At 37.0% G+C, this 23,198-nt stretch overlaps 1 protein-coding gene across 4 annotated transcripts in view; it reads right to left on the bottom strand.

The window, feature by feature from the left end:
- The window catches only part of FAM204A (family with sequence similarity 204 member A), a 36,773-nt gene that overhangs the window by 12,569 nt on the left and 1,006 nt on the right, over positions 1 to 23,198 (bottom strand). For 2 of the 4 annotated variants that reach the window (XM_017509105.2, XM_017509108.2), the window contains 5 exons: positions 18,005 to 18,246; positions 17,385 to 17,472; positions 17,229 to 17,259; positions 16,958 to 17,057; positions 7,000 to 7,089 (listed from right to left, as the gene is read on the bottom strand). In XM_017509105.2, coding sequence (XP_017364594.1) covers positions 7,000 to 7,089; positions 16,958 to 17,057; positions 17,229 to 17,259; positions 17,385 to 17,472; positions 18,005 to 18,246 — 551 coding nt within the window. Of the gene's footprint in view, positions 1 to 6,999; positions 7,090 to 16,957; positions 17,058 to 17,228; positions 17,260 to 17,384; positions 17,473 to 18,004; positions 18,247 to 19,363; positions 19,885 to 23,198 lie in introns of those variants that run through there. The other 2 variants (XM_017509106.2, XM_017509107.2) reach the window with 2 other exon arrangements.

Here is a 23,198-nt window from a genome sequence, read left to right as displayed (position 1 = left end):
AATTGGAATATACTGCTCAGCTGTCTATCTGAACAAACGGTTTTACCTTAGAAAGACGGTTGTCAAGACATTTCTACGCAAAGAAAAATATTCACAAAAATAGAAAACAATTTTGTTTTCTGGATTGCAGAATACAGATCTGCTTCACTATATAATACTGTCTTTCAATTCAGATATTTTTTTGATGCAAACATAATAGCACTGACTAGAAGTAAATTTAAACCACAGTTTGAGAGCATCTCTAGCGCAAAATTTAAACAAATGTTTTGAACTTCAGCTATGATAACACTCCAGGTACTCTGATCAAAACTGCATTATTTGGGAAAGGTGTTTTTTTTTTTTTTTTTTTCCATTTTTTTTTCCCCCAGGGGGAGGGGACTTCAAGTTCCATTTCCATCAAGACAATAGCACTTACATCTACATAAAACCAATAACTGAAATGAAAAAAAAGAATTGATGTGGAACCCTCTTAAGGAAACCAAAAGCTAACAATAAACTGACTGGAAAAGTCCTGAATACTTGAGCAAGTGCTACAGCATCCACAGCATTTTTCAGAAAGGACTACTTCTCAGATGTTAACATAAAATGAAAAATCTGTCTCCTCAAATGTACATATAGAGTCCTCTTCAAGGAGATGCCCTCAGATGTTCTAGGCAACTGCTCTACAGAGCTTAGGCTATAAATTAACAGCCTACCCAAATTTAGAAAGCATTTAATTCACTTAGTTATAAAATACAATTCAATTCAAACTTTTTTAAATAGCCATTCCTACTTCTTGAAGTACTGACAAACTATTACTACTTCAACATTATTAGCTTTACCTGTATTTTGAAATTCAAAAATGTAAGCAGTCTGCTTCATTTAAGCACTCTATTTCACTTATAATAACTTTTATTAAAATAAAATTTAGTGAATTTTATTAGTAAAATTTTTGGTTAAATCTGCTTCCTTGGTTAAATCTAGGATTTAGCATTTAATATTAAAATATTTGTTTCTACTGTTTTCTATAAATTGGTATGATTTAGATTTTAACAATGTATAAAAAAAGAAAGTACAAAAGCGTAGCATTTTCAAGGATCACTATCAATGAATGGAATGTACATCCAACCAAGTCTGAGTTTAACAAGCCACAAATATGCTCAAATACTTGAATATGTATTTTATTCACATACATACACATACACACACTTCGAATTAGAACAATTTCATCAGTATGACACAAACCCAAGTATATGTTTCTACTTCATCTCTCCTCCACGACTATTAACAAAGTATTTAACCATCAGGAGGGACAGTCTCCAAAAAACCACATTACATGGCAAAACCAAAGATGACGGCAAAATCTAGGCTTCAAACATGTGAACGTGACTGAGTCATTCCCCCTAAACTAGAATCTATACATCTTAATGTCATCATTAATTTAAGGGGACATGATTCTGGAAAATTATGTTCTTGCTGTATCACAATGGGAACACACTAACAGTCTTATTTTGGCACATCTTTTTTTTTTTTTTTTTTTAAAGAACTGTTTTCAAGGCCTATTCTCAGACATGGTTCTACTTTTGGCTGCATTTTTCTCAATACTGATGCTGCCCCATTGGTTTCATAGGCTTATAAATGTTAAACATCAAAAATTAGTTTCACTTATTATGGTTGAAAAAGGCTTTAAGAACTCTGGGATCTGTGCCTCTGAGCAAAGGCTTTATCAGCAGGTCCCAGTCACTGCCGCTTGAAAAAAGAAAACAGTACTGATGAAAAACCAATATACCTGATTTCCAAAAGGACACCTACCACGCACGTATACATTTAATTCATAAAGGGCTTCTGCCCCCAAACTCACACTTAGTTCTCAAAATCCCATCTCTCATATCCACGGTGATTGGTACCAAGGAGATAAATATGTAAAATTAAATCTTAAACTAAACTATTTATTCAAAAATTCCATCTTGATTATTCTTCACGGGGGCTTAATAAAAGTAACATCAGTATCTTTCCAATGCCTGTGTCTGAACGGCAAACATTTTCCAGATGTTTTTCCACTTATACAGGGCAAGGAACAGGGCCCAAATTATTTTTCTTTTAATCAGAATGCTATAATCCCACATCAAATAAATTTATTTTACCAGAACAAAGCATTGTGTTTGTATGAACATAAAAAGAACACTGAGAAAAACATTTACTATCCTCACAAGTGCTGAAAATCTCATGTATTTCTGAACCAATCTCATTTGTCATAAAGTGTGACAGGAAATAGCCCTTAAGAAATGGAAAACATCTAGTCAGTATCATACAATTCCCATTTCTGAAACTGCAGTATGACAAAGCAAAAGAAAAAAACCCAGAATCTTAATATCCTCAAAGGAAACTCACATTTCTGAAACCTCTAATGCACTAGTTCTATATGTTTTGACAAACAGCTTCAAACTACACACAGAAAGGAAAGCTTGTAGTGAATATTAGCAAAGTAGACAAGGACAGAGTTCATATGCAACCATTGGTGGGCAGAATGTCACATAGTGACCCCACACCAGCCTAGTGCATCATTTAGGAAAACTTTATCCAAGTCAGATTGACTGAGAGATTTAACAAAAACACATAAAAAGATTCTATAATCCAATAGCTCACATAAGCCAAGTTTTAGATTTAGTTTGCCAGGTGAAGACTAAAAGTACAATGAGATCACATTTTAAAGATCAAAAGTCATTTCACAGTCACCATAATAAAAATTGTCACAGGCAAAACAATCAGCAGTGGATGCTAAAACAAGTGGGAGAAAACATTATGAGAAAGAGAACATTTACACAGTCTCAGATTATCTCCTAACTCCCCAAAAGGCACTTATTTATTCCAAAGGAAGAAACAATCATGTCACAGTGGAGAAATCTGGAGACACTACCTGAAGTAGTTAATCAAAGTAACACCATCAGTAAAGGTACAAATAGACAGCATGAGTCTCTGAATAACTTACATTGAGAAACACACATTACTCCTGTGATTTTCCTGTCAAAAATGCATAACCTAAAATTAATCATTAGGAAACAGCAGACAAATCAAAATTCTAAGGGACATGCTACAAGGCAACCAGCCTCTTCCGAAATATTAAGGTCCTGAGAAACAAAGAAAGACTGAAGAACCATCTCAAATTAAAGAAAAGTAAAGAAACATGATGACAAAATGCAAAGTCATTGACCAGGAAAAAGAAGTTTCTTTTGCTATAAAGGGAATTAGTGACACAACTGGCAAATTTAAATAAAGTATGTCAAATTAGAAAACATGAAGGCAAATGTTATAAAATATTAGCATTTCCGGTATCTGAGTAAAACGTAAATAGGAACTCTTTTAACAATTTCCCAACTTTTTGAAAGTCTGAAATAATTTCAAAGTACAAAGGGTATTGTTTTTCTAAGTAAAATGTGTTCAACACAAAACTTCAGTTAGTAAAAACTTTTACTAACTCTACTAAAAGTAACATAGAACCTGTAGTAAAACAAACGCTTCTCTGTGAATTCCTCTTGTTTCAGATGGGGGTACTAATAAGCAGAAAAAGAAAAAGATGGACAGTTGTGCATGGATCACATGGAGTTCACATTTTAACCCTGAAGACTAGGCTTTGCCTTCCCTTTTATTCCTTTACTAAGGCAAAATCTGAGGAAACTGACTGACCTGGGGGATTCTGCTGGTCAGTCACTTGCTACTTGGAAGAGATCATATAATACACAACTCTGGGATCTTCCAAAAGGAAGACTGGACAAGCAATGGCAATAGGACACCAGCTTGTTGAGTCCTATGATCCTGAAGAGACCAGTGAAGAGACAAAAATCCATACCGTTTCTAAGAATAGTGCAGCCATACTCTACGACCCTGCTGGTTTTTCTTGTGTGCCTGTCTTAAGCTTTATTCAGAACTATCTCAGCCACCAGAGTAGCCAGCATCTGACAGCAACTGGTAACATATTTCCAGAATTGTTAAAGGGATCTAGAGACACTTGTTCAACATATGGCAGGACATGGACTACTTTATCACCACCAGTAATGCCTAAGTATCAGTTCTCTAGAAGGTTTTGTTCCTGATCCAAATGAAGTAGATATTCGGACCAGACTGCCACCAGCTTCTGCATCCCAAGGGACTGGTTACTGCTGCCTTGTGTGCCTTTCAGTTCCTGAAAGCTCCCTTAAATCTTGAGCCACTCCTCACTATACTCCAGCCTTAGAGTCTTGAAAGGTATCTAAGCATTGGAGTCTCTTCCGACCCCACAGGCACTGTCTGTCCCTCCCCACCATTCCCTGACGTTTTCATGGTCAACTCTCCAAAATTTGGAGATTAGATATACTACTGGTAGAATTTTGCTATGCTTTCAAGTATAATTACTTGAAAGTATACACTATACTTGAAAATAACTATACTTCCAAGCTGGCCAAGAAATGAAGCCACTATTTCTAAAAGCCTTCCTATGGAAATAAAAATTCCAAGTGCCAAAAGAGTCTACTTACTAACAAACAAAAGACATTATGTTTGTTGAATAGAATTTTAAAGATGATTTTCAGCACAGAGCTCATCAGAGGGAGGACTCCTACTTTATTCATATTGAAGAAGCCACTGTAATAACAATACTGAAACCCTACTGAGATTGTGGCACTATTCAACACACTTTATTAAAATGAGATATCTGAACATTTCTATTCTAAAATAGATTAATAAAATGCTGTGATACACAATGAAAGCTATACTCAATGAATCAAAATATGGCTGCCTTAGAGATGAAACAGAGCAATGGTCAAACTCCAAGCACAAGAACTTACAAGATGGGAAGGGGAGAATTCTATCTTATAAGAAAAAAATCAACATTAAAAATACTTTATTATCTAGCAATTTCACTTCTGGGTGCATACCCAAAAGAACCGAAAGCAGGCATTCAAACAGATATTTGTACACCAATATTCGTAACAGCATTACTCATAATGGTCAAAGGTAGAAGTAACTCAAGTGTCCACTAAAAGATGAATACATAAACAAAATGCAATACAAACCCAGAATGTAACAAGGACATACAAAAGATTATTATTCAGCCTTGCAAAGGAAAGCAATTCTGACATGCTGCAATGTGGAGTAAATTTGAGGACACTGTAAGTGAAATATGCACAAATGCACAAATATTAAATAATTCCACTTACAGGAGATACCCTTAGCATTCAAATTCATGGAGACAGAATAGTAGCTGTCAAAGGCTGGGTGGAGGTGAGAATGGGTACAGAGTTTAATGGGTACAGAGTTTCAGGTCTGCAAGACAAAAAGTTTTGGAGAAGGAGGGTGGTGATGGTCGCACAATGTGAATGTACTTAAATGCAACTGAACTGCAAAGTTAAAAACAATTAAGATGGTAAATTTTATGTTATGTAAATTTTACAATTAAAAAATACCTTATATAAAATGTCAGCTTATTTTCTGAAAGGCCATATAAGTCCCATTTATGTTAATTCTTGCCTATTTCCCTAACTGAAGTCCATGGCTTTATAATTTCCTTTATATTAGTCATTAATATATATTTTCTCTCTCTCTTTCTCTCTCTCTCTCTCTCTCTCTCTCACACACACACACACACACTACACAGAAGTATTTAATGTAACAAATGCTTTAAAAGGTTTAAAGAAAAAGAAATAATCTCTGAATCCCCTTTCTGAACTTGTTTTTTCCCTAGGCCAAAATAAAAAATTCGCAACATACCTAAGGCCTGCAGCCAAAAAGAAAACGACAAAACGAAAAATGCAAAAATCACAACAAACATCCATCCACAGTAGATATTTTTACATAAGATCTAATATTAAAAGAGTACAACAGTATTTCCATAGAATAATTTGCTGAAATCACAAATTTATCTCTGGTCTCAGTTTAGGATAAAAAGTCCACATACAAGTCAGAATAGTGAGTGTGGCCAGTAATTTACCTAGATAACCCATGATGCTCTCTATGTAACTAAACACTATGTAGTAGTTAAAGTCTGAGGTGAAGGAGGGAAGGACCAAGGCACTAAAAAAGGCTATGGTAGAGATTTTTTCCTAGGAAGGAAAAAAAGGAATTATAAAACACCACCACCAACAAAACACATGCCAATTTAAACTCTTTAATCTATACTGACATTAATTCTCAACTAGGGGAATTTGCCCACACCCACCTCCAGGAGTGTAAGTCAGAATCTTCTTGTGGCCTTCTGTACTTGGAAAAAGAATATCCAATGTATCTATTAGTTTTATACTATAGAAAACAAAATGACCAAAATTCTTTAGGGCTGAGGGGAATGTGCTGAGCGAACAGTAAGAAAGTGTTGGCCGGGCGCGGTGGCTGAAGCCTGTAATCCCAGCACTTTGGGAGGCCGAGGCGGGTGGATCACGAGGTCAAGAGATCGAGACCATCCTGGTCAGCACGGTGAAACCCCGTCTCTACTAAAAATACAAAAAATTAGCTGGGCATGGTGGCGCGTGCCTGTAATCCCAGCTACTCAGGAGGCTGAGGCAGGAGAATTGCCTGAACCCAGGAGGCGGAGGTTGCGGTGAGCCGAGATCGCGCCATTGCACTCCAGCCTGGGTAACATGAGTGAAACTCCGTCTCAAAAAAAAAAAGAAAGTGTTTTACCAAGGGTTAAGAAAATGTTGAGGGGTGTGACCTTCGAATATACAGTTGCCCTCAGAGTTCAAATGAGTTAAAGATGCAAATGGAAAAGCAAGCTAGCCTTTTAATCATACCTGTGATCTAGGTAAAATCTAAGGTTCAATATCAATCATGGATTATTTCTAGCAAGAGTTTTAGACTAGAATAATTTTAAAACATTAAAGACAAAATAAAACCTAGCATTTCAAAATAAATGACAGAATGAGAGAGAAAAAAATGGACAAAAAGGAAAACCATAGATGAAATATTTTAATCCTCATTAATGATCATAAAAAGAATATACATTCATTTTAGACAATTTGAAAATACAGAAAATGTGTACCCAATTTGACTCACCTCTCGAGTAGCTAGGTGGTTGCTAAGTTCCTCAGCCTTCTCAATATTCCACTCATCCACAGCCTGGTCTATCCTCTTTTCAAGGCCTGACTAAAAAGAAAAGAAACCTAAAAATTAAGGGCAGGAAGGAAAGGCAAACATTTGCTAGCCAATACTATACCACAGGACTACACTGAATGTGTTACATATGTAAACCATTTAATTCTCACAATAACACCAGAAGGTAGCTGTTACCATTCCCATTGGTACCAGAAGGCTGAGACAATAAATGGCTTACCTGAGGTCATATAACTTCTTGGACTAATAAAAATAAGTGGCAAATACAGATTTTTGTGAATCTAAAGCCTACATTTTCCCTTAATAACAACAATAATGTTAATAATAACAATAGGTAAAAATTACAGAGTGTTTATTACGTGGCAGATTCTGGGCTTAGTACTGTAAGAAAGCTCATTTAGGCCAGGTGCGGTGGCTCATGCTTGCAATCCCAGCCCTTTGGGAGGCCAAGGCAGGCGGATCATGAGGTCAGGAGATCGAGACCATCCTGGCCAACACGGTGAAACCCCATATCTACTAAAAATACAAAAATTAGCTGGGTGTGGTGGTATGCAGCTGTAATCCCAGCTACTTGGGAGGCTGAGGCAGAAGAATTGTTTGAACCCAGAAGGCAGACATCAGTGAGCCAAGATCACGCCACTGCACTCCAGCCTGGCAATAGAACAAAACTCCATCTCAAAAAGCAAAAAAGAAAAGAAAAGAAAAGAAAAAAAGCTTATTTAATTCTTATAACAATTCCATGAATAATAATGCTATCCTGTTTTAAAGATGAGGAAATAGAGCCTGAGACTCCTGAACTTGGCCAAAGCCAGAGTCCGTAAGTGGTAAAGCCATCACATGAATTCAGGTTTGCTCAGAGCCTACATTCTCAACCAAAAGTTTCTTCTGTCTCTTTCCTTATTGCCCATTCCTATAGCTCAAGATTTTCAATCAATAGCCCTCCATAGTGTTTGACTATGACCATTAGGCTGAATATTAAACAGCAGAGGAAAATTACACATAAGAATGATTTTATTTTCTTACGAATATGTTTTTATTTACTAAAGATACTTCAGGAAATCTTAATTTTCCTAAGATTACTAAACAGACTAGGATAGAATGCATCACACATTTATAAAAAGATGCTTGGACTTAAATAACCGGAGCTCTGGTTTGTGAAAATAAGTTACTTTAGATAATAAAAAACTTAAAATATGGTCTAATATATGCTTCTTAGAAGCAAATTTTATCCCAACAATGGCTTATCTAGTAGATACTTTAACCTCCACATTCACAGTTAATACTCTACCTCTTACAGACTTCTTCCTTATTTAATAACGGAATGTCTCCTCCATCAGCATATTGCTTGATTATGCCAGTCAACTGAGAGAAATTTTGTTCCTGTATAGACTTTGCTGAGATATAAAAAATAAGCACAACATAATTTGCCTAAAAAGATTACAGAAACAAAGACCAGTGAGGTTGTCACTGATGTCTGTTGCTAAGAGAAGACTATTCCTTCTCACAGTCCCCACCTAAGCAGTCCATACCTGCAAGGCCAACAGGCTTTTCTGCTTGCTTTCCTGTGTAGCTGGAGCCCATTCAACAGCACTTCATGGTCTTTGACCTGAGACCATATGGATTTAATGCCCACCTCCCATTCTTGTCTTGTGATCATCTACCAGTCTCCAGAAACATCCCTTTCTTCCATTTCTGCAGAACTCTTCTCCTGATGGTCCAAATAACACCCTGAGACTTCTAACTTCACACACTTCACAAATCTATACTCTAGGCCAGTGCTGCTTCAGCCATGGCCTGTGTACCAGGTCGGGTCTGTGCGCAGTGCCAATCAATGAATTGTTTATTTTGGTCCATGTAAATATAAGCAGCTTGTGCCAGAATATAAATCAGCTTCACGACTAAACACAGTTTTGTAGTTGCTAGGCTTGCTGACACACACCTATAGTCCCAGAGCTACTAGGGAGGCTGAGACAAGAGGACCATTTGAGCCTAAGAGTCTGAGGCTGCAGTAGGCTCTAATCAATAAATGCAGTTTAACCTGGGTGACAGAGCAAGACCCCATCTATTAAAAACAACAACAAAACAGTTTTGTCTAGATGAGTTTTGCTGGGGGTAGTGGGGGACAAGAATTTCTCCATGAGGAAAGTAGTACACTGAGTTACATTCAGGCACACACTCCTTATCTCTCTGTACATCAGTATACTTTGGTAAGATTGCTGTATGTCATGTTACAGACATCACCTGCAAGTTCAACCAAAACTTTGTAATCTTGCATTCTACTCCCTGAATACAATCCTTCCACTCATCCTGTCTTTCTACCCAATCAATCTGCTTTGTCTTCACTGGAACCTCATTCCCTGGCACAGTGCTTCAGTCCCTTCCCGGATCCTCTTCTCCCTCCCTAACTTGCAACCCACGATTACCCTAAACTCTAAGCCAGTGGTTCTCAAAGCTTAAGTACTAGACTAGCAGTATCAACATTACCTGAAAACTTGTTAGAAATGCAAATTCTGTGAAAAATGCAGGGCTGGGGACCCAGCAATCCATATGATTCTAATGTATGCTAAAATATATGTCAACTGTGTCCTCATTCTTAAAACTACCCACTATCTCCTCTAGTTGTCCCTTAATCACAGTGTTCCTGAAGTTTCTGATTAGCATATTTTTCTTCTTACTTTTCACCCTCTCCAGTAATCTACTCTGTCCTGGAGCTTCAATTACTTTTTATGAGCTGATTTAGCTCTCTAAATAATTCAAAACATCTGACTTCTCCCCACACCAGTACCCACATCTCCGGCTACTTGCTAATCATCTTCATAGTGAAGGCCTCCAAAGGCAAGGTGTTCAATTTCATGATGTCTGTAACAAGCCCTTGCTGCCCTGCTTCTCCTCCTCCTTAGTCACCCTTGACAGAATCCTCAGTTATCTTCAATGCTTCTAACCCCTTGCTCCTATCTGAACTCTATTTTGGCAAAAAGTCTCTCATTTCTTCCTTCTGTGTTTCCTCAGGGGCATGTGATCCCTTATTTGGAATATTATAACCATCTCCAAACATGCCTTCTCTTTCTGAAACAGGTATCATGTCATCACCCAGCTTAAAGCACTTACTTCATATCTCCCTTTGAATAACATCCCACTCCCTTCATAGTGGGGTCCCTAAATGCTTTCTCAGCCCCATCTTCAGCAACACTATGCTTTTTCATCTGTGATCACATTTACCATTTTCTTTATTTTCCCTGTGCATCTGACATGCTTCTCTTTGAAAATTATTAATCATCCCTTTAGGCTCACATCAAATGTTACCTTCTGTATCTATGCAGAGTCCCTCAGCCCTACATACCTATGACCCTATCACCCTCCCCAAACCCCACACCAGGCTATCCACTCTGTGCTGTTGCTGTATCTGTCCCTTCATCACTTACTTGTCTGACACACTACAGTGAGTTGTGTATTCTCCTCTCTTGGGTCCTATACTCAGTGGGAGCAGACTGTGCGTCACTGGCTTGGTGTGTCCCAGGATCCAGTCCAGTTCCTTCTACATAGAAGACACTCTTTCATTCTTTGCTACTGAGTTGATATTCACATTGCAGTCATCCATGTTTGCATTCACACTGAAAGGACCCCTCAAACTGGGAACATTTACTATATACCAACTACTCTGAGAAGCTTCCAAGAGTATTCACAACAGCAATATTGAAGTAATAATGTCCCTATGGTTAAAACAGAGTTACATGTATTGTATTCATTTATATAAAAATCAATCCTGGTACTAGAGTATATATTCCTCAAGGGCATGGAGAGTATCTTCTCCATCTTGGGCTCCCAGAGCTTAATCTAGTACCTGCGACTACAGCTTTATTATTTAATTTATATTGAAAATAGTTATTTTCTTTAAAAAATGTAAATACAATAGCCTGACTTTCCTGTGCAGAATATTAGGCATTGCCTCAAATGCCACTGACACATATTTGTATGTGCCAAAATGTATTTATACAAAACATTAATATCAAACTACAATTTTCCTTGCACTACAAATTCTTGCACAGCCTGATACCTCAACTCAGACCTTAGCCAATCTCATGCAAGGAAGCAGTCAACCTAGACCTGCTCCAACCTTTCATCTCAGCAACCTGGTCAGTAACAGCATCCACTCCTGTCCATTCCCCCAGCCATTCAGAACAGCATCTAAAGGTGATAGCATATCACAGTAGAAAGAGCACAGGACTAGAAGACAGGAAATGTAATCAAAGCTCTGGGTAAATGACATACTTGACTCATAGCCTCATTTTCCTCAAAGCTAATAGAAGACTGGCTTGAATGAGTAACCCCTCTAGAAACAAAAATCCTAGGTTTCTATCACATTTTCAACTTTGTCTTTAGCCCTTTTCTCTCTTCCTGGCAATTTATTGAAATAGAATGCAACAGCTTCTTTTAGCTCTAAAACACTCCTGGTTCCATGTACACTCAAGCTTTGTGTCCATAAAAACATATTAATACTCCAAATATACTCAAAACACTCAGTAAAACATTCCCATCTCCTTTAAGACTATAAGTTCCCAGCAGCTAACAAAGAGCACAGCTGGCAGGGTCAGACCCAGGATCAAAGACCAGCTCCTCTACTTATGAACTAAGCAACCCTGAGTGAATTTCTAAACTTCAGTGGGTTGCTGTTATCTCACATGTAATAAAATGGGAATAAAACCACATTCTCTGCAAGATTATGATGAGTCAAAGAAAATGTATATAAAATACCTAGCCACATTTTTAGAATATGGTAGTCACTCAATAAATAATAAGCTGCTCCTATTATTAAACCTAAATATCAGGATACCATTAGTGCAAAAGAGAAGGCTTATCTCTAGAAGGCTACAGACTTTATCATAGTTCTTCAAGAGCTCAGACCCAAGCACAAGAGCCAAGCATTCAACTTTGTCAGTAAGCAGTCTCATGAAATAGAGTCTGAGTATTAAGGCTTTTTGAAAAGTTTTAAGCTGGACTCAAGAGTAGCCTTTATTTGACTTTATCTAGGATGTCTTCCATACCATAGGAGTGGCAGGAGGCACAAAGGAGCTATTGACAGCCTGCAGTGCCTTGGTGTGCTTCTAAGTTGCCTTTTGGCTAGAATCAAAACATAATTTAAGATATATCTCAACACAGACGAACCTAGGAATGACAATTTGGCCACAGGTAAAAAATTCATCTAAAGGAAGTATCTAACCCATAAGGCAGCAATTGCCAATTATTAAAGTTTTACTATAGATGCCAAGAAGATAGGACTACAAATATCTAAGAAATGTATGGGTACTTGGTTTAACGTTATGGGCTAATGTCTATATGTGCATATGTAGAATAACTTTTATATGTGATTAAAGCTTTTAAAGTCAAACTATACCACAATATATTTCTATGAAAATTCTGCTACTAAATATTTATTTGAATAATATATTCATTTTTTAAAGCTTAATACAAATGAATTATCCACTAAAGTTTGTTTTACTGAACTTACATATCTAGAAAAAAATGAGGCAATCTCTTCATAAAGAAGGGCAGTATGTGCGGGGGAGAAGAGGTACCTTCATATATAAATGTAAATCATGTACTTATTTATTTATGATTTTGTTAACTTTATATATAAAAATCATACCCACTTAAAATCACTTGAGTCAGCTGGGCATCGTGGCTCATGCCTGTAATCCGAGCACTTTGGTAGGCCGAGGTGGGTGGATCATGAGGTCAGGAGCTTGAGACCAGCCTGGCCAATACCATAAAACCCCATCTCTACTAACAATACAAAAATTAGCCAGGCCTGGTAGCATGTACCTGTAGTCCCAGCTACTTGGGAGGCTGAGGCAGGAGAATCGTTTGAAGCCGGGAGCCAGGGGTAGCAGAGCTAAGACTGTACCAGTGCACTCCAGCCTGGGTGACAGAGCAAGACTGTCTCAAAAAAAAAAAAAAAAAAAAAAAAAAAAAAAAAAAAAAAAAAAAAAAAAAAAAAAAAAAAAAAAAAAAACCCGAAATCAAATGAGTCAGGTAAAAAAAATAAAACCAGGTTCAGAAAAATCTACATTTGGGACCAAATGACTTGGGTTTAAAGTCTCACTTCACTTCTCACCTGGTTTATTTTCTTAGGCAAATTATGCTGAGCATCAGTTTCTTTATCTGTATTATGAGAATAACACTGGACCTATCAATCCACCCCACAGGAATCACACAGGAAAGGAGAGGGAATGCTTTGTAACTGATACCAGGTGACAACACTCCCCATACCTCTCCCGCCACACCCCTAAACCTCCCTCTCCTATACCTCCTCCCTCCACATCCATATACCCTCCCTCCATCCAATCAAGGAAGCCAGCCTTTTAACTGGTCTATGTAGTGGAGAACCATGGAAGAGTCTGTTTGGAGAAAGCACTCTGCTAAAAAAAAAAAAAAAATTTTTTTCAAAAAAGCTACACTACACAAATACCAGTTTCCTCTCATAAACAACTTGAAAAATTCATCAAAGACACTGTACAATTACTCTAACATTTAATAACCACTGGTTTTTCATGCCAAAAAGTATCCATTAGGTATACATAAAATTACTTCAATAATGACTGCTGACTAATCAAACTGACCCAACTAAAGAATACTTGAGACATTTATAGTGAAATTAACGAGTGAAATTTATTCTAAAGAAATTCCCACAGATTCAGAATAATTATGTTATGATTACAGAATTACGAGTAAGTCCCAGGACTGCTGCCAGAAACACAATTATAGCTGTATTTAATACAAAGAACACTTTAAAACAGCTTTGGATATTAGGAAGATTATGTTTAAAAAATACAAGCCTCTGCATTGTCTGAGAGGCAGGTGACAGCAGTGCAGTAAACAGACATTCTTGGTTGAGCAACAGTTTCAGCTTGGCAGTGTTCCAAAAAACAAAAAAGAAAAGGGGAAAAAAAAGACTGCACGATAGACACAAGATTAAGAAGTTTGTTTTACCATTTTAGAGGGCTGAGTGAATACAAAATAAGAAAGTTCTCTCAGCTATTTTAACAGATCAGCTTCTGCTGCAGAGAAACAAAACAGTGGATGGAAATTCACGCTAGTTTTGTTCTAACTGCATCACAGATTTTCATGACCATCTCTAAATTTCATGAGCAGTTGCCACTATGTGCTGGACTTAAATTTAGTCCTAGTTTTTATCTCAGCATCTCCAATGTGGATATTTTTTCAAGTTTATTTACTCTGTTGGATTCACAGTAGAAACTTCAGCAGACAGCCAAAGGAGTGCCATGTAAACCAATGATCCCAAACCAAAGAATGAGAGGGAACCTGGGGGCATGCAATGATACCAAACTACCAAGAGAACATGAAAGAATCTGGCTGCACTAAGTCCTTCATTTCCTCTTGTGCTTGTGTTTATCTGTGAAATATTAAATGCGAGAAAAATCCTGGTCAGATAGAAGCCTAGCCAGCTAAGTCTCTTTGTTTAGAAAACTGCCATAACTTCCTTAGCCAGATGTCATTTATATGGATGAATAACCACCATTAGGAAAAACCAAACTTATAAAACAGATCAATGGGCAATTACAAAAGGACTTATAGCAGACTCCCTTAAACAGAGACCTCATTTTCAAAAGTGTTTGGGTTATGATATTCTTCTAGAACACATTTAATGCATAATGTGAAATAGAACACTGGTTCCTAAAATTGAGTTGTTTAATTTTGTGCAAAGAATCCTGGTAACCTTTATGAAAGTAACTTCATACAAATTCCAAATCCTAGACAATGAATAAGAGTAAGCCTGGTGTCTAGCAGGCATCAAGAAGGTACAATTTATATGTAGGATAATAAACTTTTAATAAAGATAGACTGTAAAAACAAATCTCTAAGTCTGTACTTTTTAGAGTAGCTAGGAAGTTCATTTCGTGGCTTTAATTTCACTAAGAAATAATTTAAACATTGTAATGCCAATATAGTTATGAGAAAACATAACAAATACTGTAAACAGGTGAAAATCAAAGACCATCTAATTCACAAGTAAAATTAAAAAAAAATATTTCCTAATAGAATCAATCTTTGACCATTCTTTCCATCAAAAGAACAATCCACCCAGCAGCTGGAACTCTATGACAGGTCTGCCAGAGATAACATACAAACCCGAGCTGCCAGCATGGTCCTCTTCCATAATGCCTTAGAACACATTTGGTACAGTCAAGAGCATCCCCCACCACATAGCCACTGCTCTCAGCTCATCGGCATCACAAGAGAATGGCAATTACACTTGCAAACGGTTAACACCCCTTCTGCATTGAGCCTAGGAAACTGAGACTGGTGTCATGAAACTTGCTTTCTAGTTTCAACTGTACCAGTGATTTTTCTTTGCAAGAAATTTAGCATTTCCGCACCTGCTTGAACACTTGTAAAAAGGAGATTGCTCAGCAGCAATAATTAGTTGAGGCAGAAAGAGTTTCCGGTTCCAATTCCCCAGCGTTCCAGGGACTGTTTTTGGATGATAAGAAACTTTGGCAAAGTTGGAATCAAAAAATTCACATGCAATATTCTGTTTTGCCCGTTCCTAAACGTGTGCACCCTCAATGACACAGTACCGTGCAATGATGGATTTAAAATCAGAGGTACTTTGGAAGAAACACTGATGGATCAGAAAATGACAAAGGTCTCTAGGTACACACAACAGTCTACAGCAATGATCCATGAAAGAGGCATCTGTCTACTACACACAGGATACAATATACTTGGGTTTCAACCAGCCCCTGTACCTCCAGCTCTACAACTGAGCACTTGATTTTTATGCTCCAACATTTCCCTGTGTGAATGTCAACATTTCCCTGAGTGAATATGTGAGTTACTCATTCATACCAGCCTTTACAACGTATTAGTATGTCTAGAAACTGACAACCCCAAATGTGCATCTCAAGGTCAGACTCTCCCCTGAATTCCTACCTCTTTATACTAACCATCTACTCTGCTCCTGCTTCCCAGTAACACTCAAGTCCCAAACTGAACTTTGGCTAGGACCCACTCTCAATCCTTTCCCCTCCCCAAATTTCTCTTTGTAACATCACTATTCACACCACTGCTTAAGCCAAAGCTTTGAACGGGTCTCTCTCCTTCCATATGACCCAAACCCTCCCTAGCACCTCTCAAGCAATCCAGAGGCAAATATCATCAATTTTACTTCTACAATATGCCTCAAATCCATCCATTTTCCTTCTTCAGCAGAATCGTTCTGGTTCAGTCCATCATCATCTTATGCCTAGAAGTCTCTTATCTATTCTGTTCCAATCTATTTTTGCTGTCTCACAATCAATTCACCAAGTAACAGCCACACGAATCTTTTTAACATAGATCATGTCATTCTCTTGACTTAAAAGCCTTTTTGACTCCCAATTGCATTGTGAATAAAACCCATTTCCTTACCATGCCCTTTGAGGTCCTACACAATTTGATCACTGCCTGCCTGCCTCTCTAATCGTATCATGGGCTACCCTCCTCCTTGCTGACCCCATTCCAGCCAAGCTGGCCTTCCTACACTTAGTGGAATGTCCTAGGACGACTCTTCCCTAGGATCTTTACTGATGCCTCTGTGCTAGCATTCTTTATGTAGACAGTTTTTTCCATCCTTCAGGTCTCGGTGATGGGGCACCTTCTGTGAAAGGCTTTCCTTGACCATCCATGCTAAAGTGCAGCCCCATTTTAATGTTTTCACAATGACCTGTTCTGTTAACAGTTTTTTAATAACTATATATTTACTTATTTAGCAGTGTTTTGGGTACATAGTAGGCATCCTAACTTTTTAGCTGAATGAATTAATGAGGACAAGTGCTCTAGGCAAGGCTAATCACAGACGTACCCTTCTAGCTGGTATAAGATGCAATAACAAAAATCTTACCTTCTCAACTTTTTTCCTTTTAACAGGAGGGTCAAATCTATCATTGACTCCAAAATACTGTGTAAGCTCCTTCCACTGGGTTTCATTTGAGGACTGTTCACTAAAAGAAGACAGTAAGTTTTGTTTTATACAATATAGACTATCTTTTATTTTTACTGTTTTTAATTGGTTACTACAATTACTAGTTCATATATTCAATTACTATCAGAGACAATTAGTTCAACAATTTCTACAATGGCCTAAAATAATAACTACTTTAAATTCTACCTACCTATGAGATTCTTTCTCATTCTTCAATTTATCTGAAAAGAATTCACAGTGTCAATACCTAACTCCAGCAATTTCAAAATCATATTTTTAAAAAATTGTGGAACTCAGTCACAAGTTAGCATTAGCATGACTAACAACCTGAATTAAAACAAAACACCTTTTCTGGAGCGTTTTCTTTTTTTCCCTCTGAATCTTGAGGTTGTGTTTTTCTGTTCAGAATGTTTTTTATGCAATTCTTGAAATTTCTATGTAAAAGAAAAAAAATATTGAGAAGCAAATAAACGTTCCAGGAAAACATGCATTTAAAAAGTAACACATTAAGTAATAAAACAATTATATTCTGGCATGTATAAAGACACCAATTTAATGATGGTAGTCAGTTCTTGAGATGCTCTGTTCTCTGAGATTCACAACCTGAGTTTTGATACTCACTTGTTTTAAGTCATTTGATAATTTGAGAGTGAAACTCACGCACATAACAAAAAAGATAAATAAAACATAAAATAAAGACAGAAACTCCTCATGCTCCGCACTAGGCAAACAGCTAATCCCATATAGTGGTTTGAGTTTTTTTTTTTCCCTTTTGTCTTTCTATGAAAAACAAAATAAAGTATCTAAGTGGCCAATGCCTCAGAGAATAGCAAAAGCATCCTGAGTCCATCTCCCACCCTGTTAAGTCCCAAGAAAACACACACATTCTGACCAGGGCAGAGATCCACAAAGGGCTGTGTACACACACATACAGGCTTTAGCAAGAGCATTTCAGAGAAAACCTACATTCCACATATCTATGGGAATTCCAGAAGGACACTCTTCATAGGCATTTACATTTGACTCCATTTCAGTTTTTGGTTCATCTGTTGAGAAACCTGTGATTTCTGTTTTACTGATGCTCCCATCCTCTTTATCTTCCTGTAAGTTAAGTCCAGAGTTCTCCAATGTAGCTTCGTCTTCAGAGTTGGACTCAACATCACTTTCATTTAGGCCAGGAGGTAGCAGCCCACTCCACATCTTTTCTTCTATGAGGAAAAAGATTAATTTTTATTAATTATTAGGCTCCTGGAATGTCTTGTAATGGTCTTAAAAGATTAATAATTTTAAGACCATTACAAGACATTCCAGGAGCCTAATAATTACAACAATGGCTTGGGAACAGTCCATCTAAACTTTTCTTTTTTAATCTAAAATGTCATAGGATGGACCTGTTATATTAAAATGATTAAAATCTTCACTTGTGTAAGTAAAAAACAGTTTAGAAGTTTAAAAGCTGTTTAAACAAGTTTGTTACAACATACACCTACAGGTAAAGAAAATAGGACCCTAATTCTCTAATATGAGTAGTTCTGTCTACAAAAAACCATAAAATTCAGTAAAGCATTGCTCAAGAATGTTAAAAGCCTAACAACATACTTTGCAAGCAATTTAAGATTAAAATACCATATTTCAAGCTATTCCAATTAGAGAATAAAGTTGCATGTTTCACCTATATTTAATGCACAAAGCTTTCAGAGGGTGTATTGTCTAAGAAGCAGGAAAATAACTAAAGGAAAAATGTTAAGCTATGTAAGTAGTTTGAGGCAGGTATGGTAATAAAAAGGATATCCTAATTTTCAGTTTAGTAGTGTTTGCTAAAATAATATTAAATGAAATATAATCCTAACAATTTAACAAAAATGTACAGCTTTTTAAAGTCGCAATACTATATTTGGGAAGCTAACGGTAAAGTTCAAGGTAAAATTTAGCAATAGCTATACAGTCCATTGGTAGAGAGAACCATTAAGTTTTAAAAAAATGACTTAAAATAGCAGAACTGTAATCATTTCCTAAAATTATAATACTTGAGTACATATTCACTATTGATCTCCATGGTACAGTCTATTTTAGCACATATACTGAGCCTAAACCAGTTCCTTCAAAAGATGCCTAAATAGAGAAGTCAGCTGTACTGCTCATGATTTACTATCAATCTGAAGTAATGAAATGGAAGGATAGAAATTTGTTTTGCAGTTTTCTGTCCCATATTGTTTAAAAAAAAATTACCATTCTCTCTGAGACAAACGCATTGGGGATTTTGCAGTAACAGATTTCTGTTACCTTTTAAAGACCTCCTCCCAGGTCCAAAGAATCAGATCTTACTTTTTGTGGTTTTGGTCCAGCTCATCAGTTGGGGGGTCTCTGAAATATCCTCACCAAATATTCTGTTGGCTTTTTATGAGGAAGAACTCTGGCATCTAACTGCTCCAACTAGAATCTTGACTCTGCCACTACTAGTGGTATGAGGAAATCATTTAACATCGCTGAACCTCAATTTCTTTATCTGTAACACAAGGATAATTATACTGCTTATAGGGTTACTCTGAGGATTAAATGAGATAAGCCCCTCAACACAGTGTTTAGGAGGTCCTAGGGGCTCAATAAATGTTAAGTTCTCTTTGGTATTATTATTTCCGTGCCCATGTATTACATTTTTATCACTTCTATTATGGGTGACAGGGTTCATAAGATAGTTTTGAAGTTTCTAAAACTTGTGGTGCACTCACTTAGCAACTGATGCAATCATTTGCTTCCTTGATATTCACAGTATGATGTGAAGTATCTATAACAAATGTTAGTGTTTCATTTTCTGAATGGAGCAATAAAATGAGAGGCAAATTACCAGGAAGATAATGGTAACCTTAAGCTCCAAGGTTCTTTATTTGCACAGGTCCTTCCAAAGCACTGTACCTAGTTTCTATTCAGAAATTGCATTTCTTTTTTAAAAGAAGAGACCCGAAGTTACATAAGCTCCAGGCCCCATAAAACCCAGATCTAGCCCTAAACCTGTCTGTGGATTTTTAAAGTTGGAGCAGAAGTACTCTTGAGATATTCTGATACCACAAAAGACATCATGTAAAATATGCCAATATTGAAAAACAGATGTCATGCTATTAATAAAAAAAGATTTCTCCTGTTCTGACAGTAAGGGGAAGAAAGCAGTAATAAGTTACAGTATGACTTGGTCATGGGCATACAGTATACCTTTACGCTCATTATCATTTAAGGACTTAATAAGAAATTTCTTAGCATCACTGGGATCTATATTAGAAATAACTGTTTCCCTTTCTGTCCATAAAATCTTTTACATGCCCACCTGTGTCCCAGACACTCTTCAAGACCATGGGGAAAGAAGTATATAAAACAGGCAAAAATCTCTAGCCTCATGAAATGACATCTGCACACATGGCAAGATTCTGTTGAATTTTTGAGTCAAGTATTCCTTGGCCTGGACTTCAGATGTGACTGCTCATGAAAAGCATATGCCTCTCCAATGGGCAGTGCACAGGTCTTCCACTAAACCACTGTTTTAGCATCTCTGCAGGGTGACAGTCTATGCTCTGGACACCCAAACATGCTTCCCTCTGGGGAGCAGTCTCAGTTGCCCTGAAGAAGGCATGCTTTTTGCTGTTGTTGTTGCTCATCAGCCTTCAAGTGGTTATGCATTTTTATAGCTTTTAAAATTTTCTCAAAATTACATATTTTTAGCTCCTGCTGATGTGGCATTAAAATCTGTCCTCAATATGGCATCTGCCTGGTATCATGATTTCTTGAGTATACCCAAAGGAAAAAGATTAAAATAACTCAAAAAAAAAAAAAAAAATGGAATCCACCAGTAAATCCAGGCAAAATTCAAATCAGGTATGTTTCTGAACTCCACTCTTGAAAATCTTTAAAGTCATGTGCCATTTTCCCACAACTCTCAAAAACAAACAAAAAAAAAAACAAGGAAGACTCAGCAGTCACTGATAAACACGGGTAACTGCTGCCACTCACTGCGGAGCCTGCAAAATGGAGTTGCCTGTGTAAGCAACAGCCCAATTACAGATCAGCCAATATGGAGTGGCTGCTTAGTGACTTTTGCTTTGGACTCATGTTTGAAAACAGTCTTTCTATTCATAGCATATACTTGTCACTCACAAAGTTTCCAACTGGCACCATGTTAGGTATCCTGTAATTCCTGTTTTGGCTGCTGTGGAAGATGATTCTCTATTTCTTTGAAGTGTCTCTTACTCATGCCTTTCAGATTACAGTTCTTTATTTTAAAGCAGATAATCCCAAATTACCCTTTAACTGTGAAAATTCACTCAGCCAGTCTCAGGAGACGTGGAATACCAGAGAAACAGAAACTTAATTTTTTACTATAGATTATAGCCAAGTCCATATAACAGCCAATGTATTAATTCATAAGTTTTCTTTTCTTTTTTTTACCTTGCAACCAAATAATTTTCAATATAATTATTTTAGCCCTAAGGAAAATGTAAGTGACTCAGGATCCTTTGTCTTTCTATGGTTTTGTATATCACCTTCTTCATTTTATACACCCTCTACCTCTAGAGTTAAGATTTATTCGATCCCACAATTATTTTCAAAGACATTCTATGTGTACCATGCAGAACATATCTTTAGTCCTGGGCTGACACAATTTGACATGAACTGAAAATATTTATATACTGTCCTAGTCTGAATAACTAGGTTTTTTTCTTTTTTTTTTTTGCCCTTGAAAATCACCCATTGTCATTATTTAGCATAGTTGGTCAGGTAACAATGAATCGAAAACAGGATACAGTTCAGTAGGTCCTAATCTAAGTAAGAATATAGTAACAGGGGTCTCTAAGCTAATTTCAAAAAGCTCAAACTATTTTATTTTTTCCCTCAGTGAGACAGTACCATTTGCCTTTATGGGAAAAGACAAATTCAGTGAAGCATTATTCTTCACCACATGTTAATCAGAGGTTCACTGGTAGTTATAGGCCTGGTTTTTATCAGAAAAACCATTCATAAATATGGTTTAGTAGACACAATCTTTCAAAATACAGCATCCAGGGAGAAATCAAATTATAATAAAAACTGTTCTAGATTGTGCACTGGTTATAGGGGAAAACGGTCTTCAATGTCGGAAGATGGTTTCTAGTCCTGAACAACATTATTAGGAGAAAGCCACTGCATTTGTCTGGGCCTCCATTCTTAAGCTGCAAAATGAAGGTTTGCTCAAATGATTTCTGAGATGTCTTACAACTGTAAAAATGTCTCTTTATGATTTTGATGTTATAAGTGCCCTAAATGCCCAGCGTCACCTCATTCCTGGATGCCACATTCCATTCTCTCCAGGACTGCAATCCTGATTGGAGCCCAGTATCCCAGTAGGTAAGATTTCTCTCCTTTACCTAGGAACTCAGGCAAGAGGATGTTTTCAGAGAGACGCTACACTTCAGGACACTGAGAAGGGGAAGAAACCCTAGTTACAAATGGAAACACAAGAACCAGAAAGGGGAAACAAAGCAGGTCACTGTTACACATGACATACAAACACTGTGGCAGGCCTTGGTTTACCACTAGTCTTCACAACAACCCTTCCACTGGGAATTCCTATCTATATCCACCCCTCCCCTACTCACCCCGCCCCCAACTTACAGATGGAATAATTCACCTGCCTAATACATTCTGATCCACTTGTTTTACAAAAATAGAGCCCCATGGCTTTAGATTATGAACTTTTAAAGGGCAGAGTTGTAAGTGGGGGCAAGAATTTGAGACTGGGTCTGAGAACGATTTAGCCTACATTTAAAGACTTGTTAAATTTGGTTAAGAAGAATTTTTTTCTATACTTTTTGAGTACAGAAAGCTATGTAAGATGCTATACTAAATTGCATTGCATACATCAAAGTCACAGTCAGAGGTTTGAGCAATAATGTCTATTTTCTGGACAACCAGGCAGTTGCTTTTAACCAAAACCCACAAGATATATTTGAGCAGCTCAATGAGTAAATGTTTTCTGGCTCCTTTCCAGAATTTAAATTCCATTTTCATTGTATAAGGCTGTCTTATTTACCATATTTTGTATTTGATTAGAAATAATCCCAGAAACCTGAACTTGGTCTGATCTAAAATTAATTTCACTTGTATACTAATCATAAGCCATCACAATTATTTAGAT

The sequence above is a fragment of the Cebus imitator genome, unplaced genomic scaffold, assembly GCF_001604975.1.
Source record: "Cebus imitator isolate Cc_AM_T3 unplaced genomic scaffold, Cebus_imitator-1.0 Scaffold406, whole genome shotgun sequence".
Lineage (NCBI taxonomy): Eukaryota > Metazoa > Chordata > Mammalia > Primates > Cebidae > Cebus > Cebus imitator.
The sequence above is the reverse complement of the archived record's forward strand: the minus strand, read 5'-3'. Positions and strand labels throughout refer to the sequence as shown.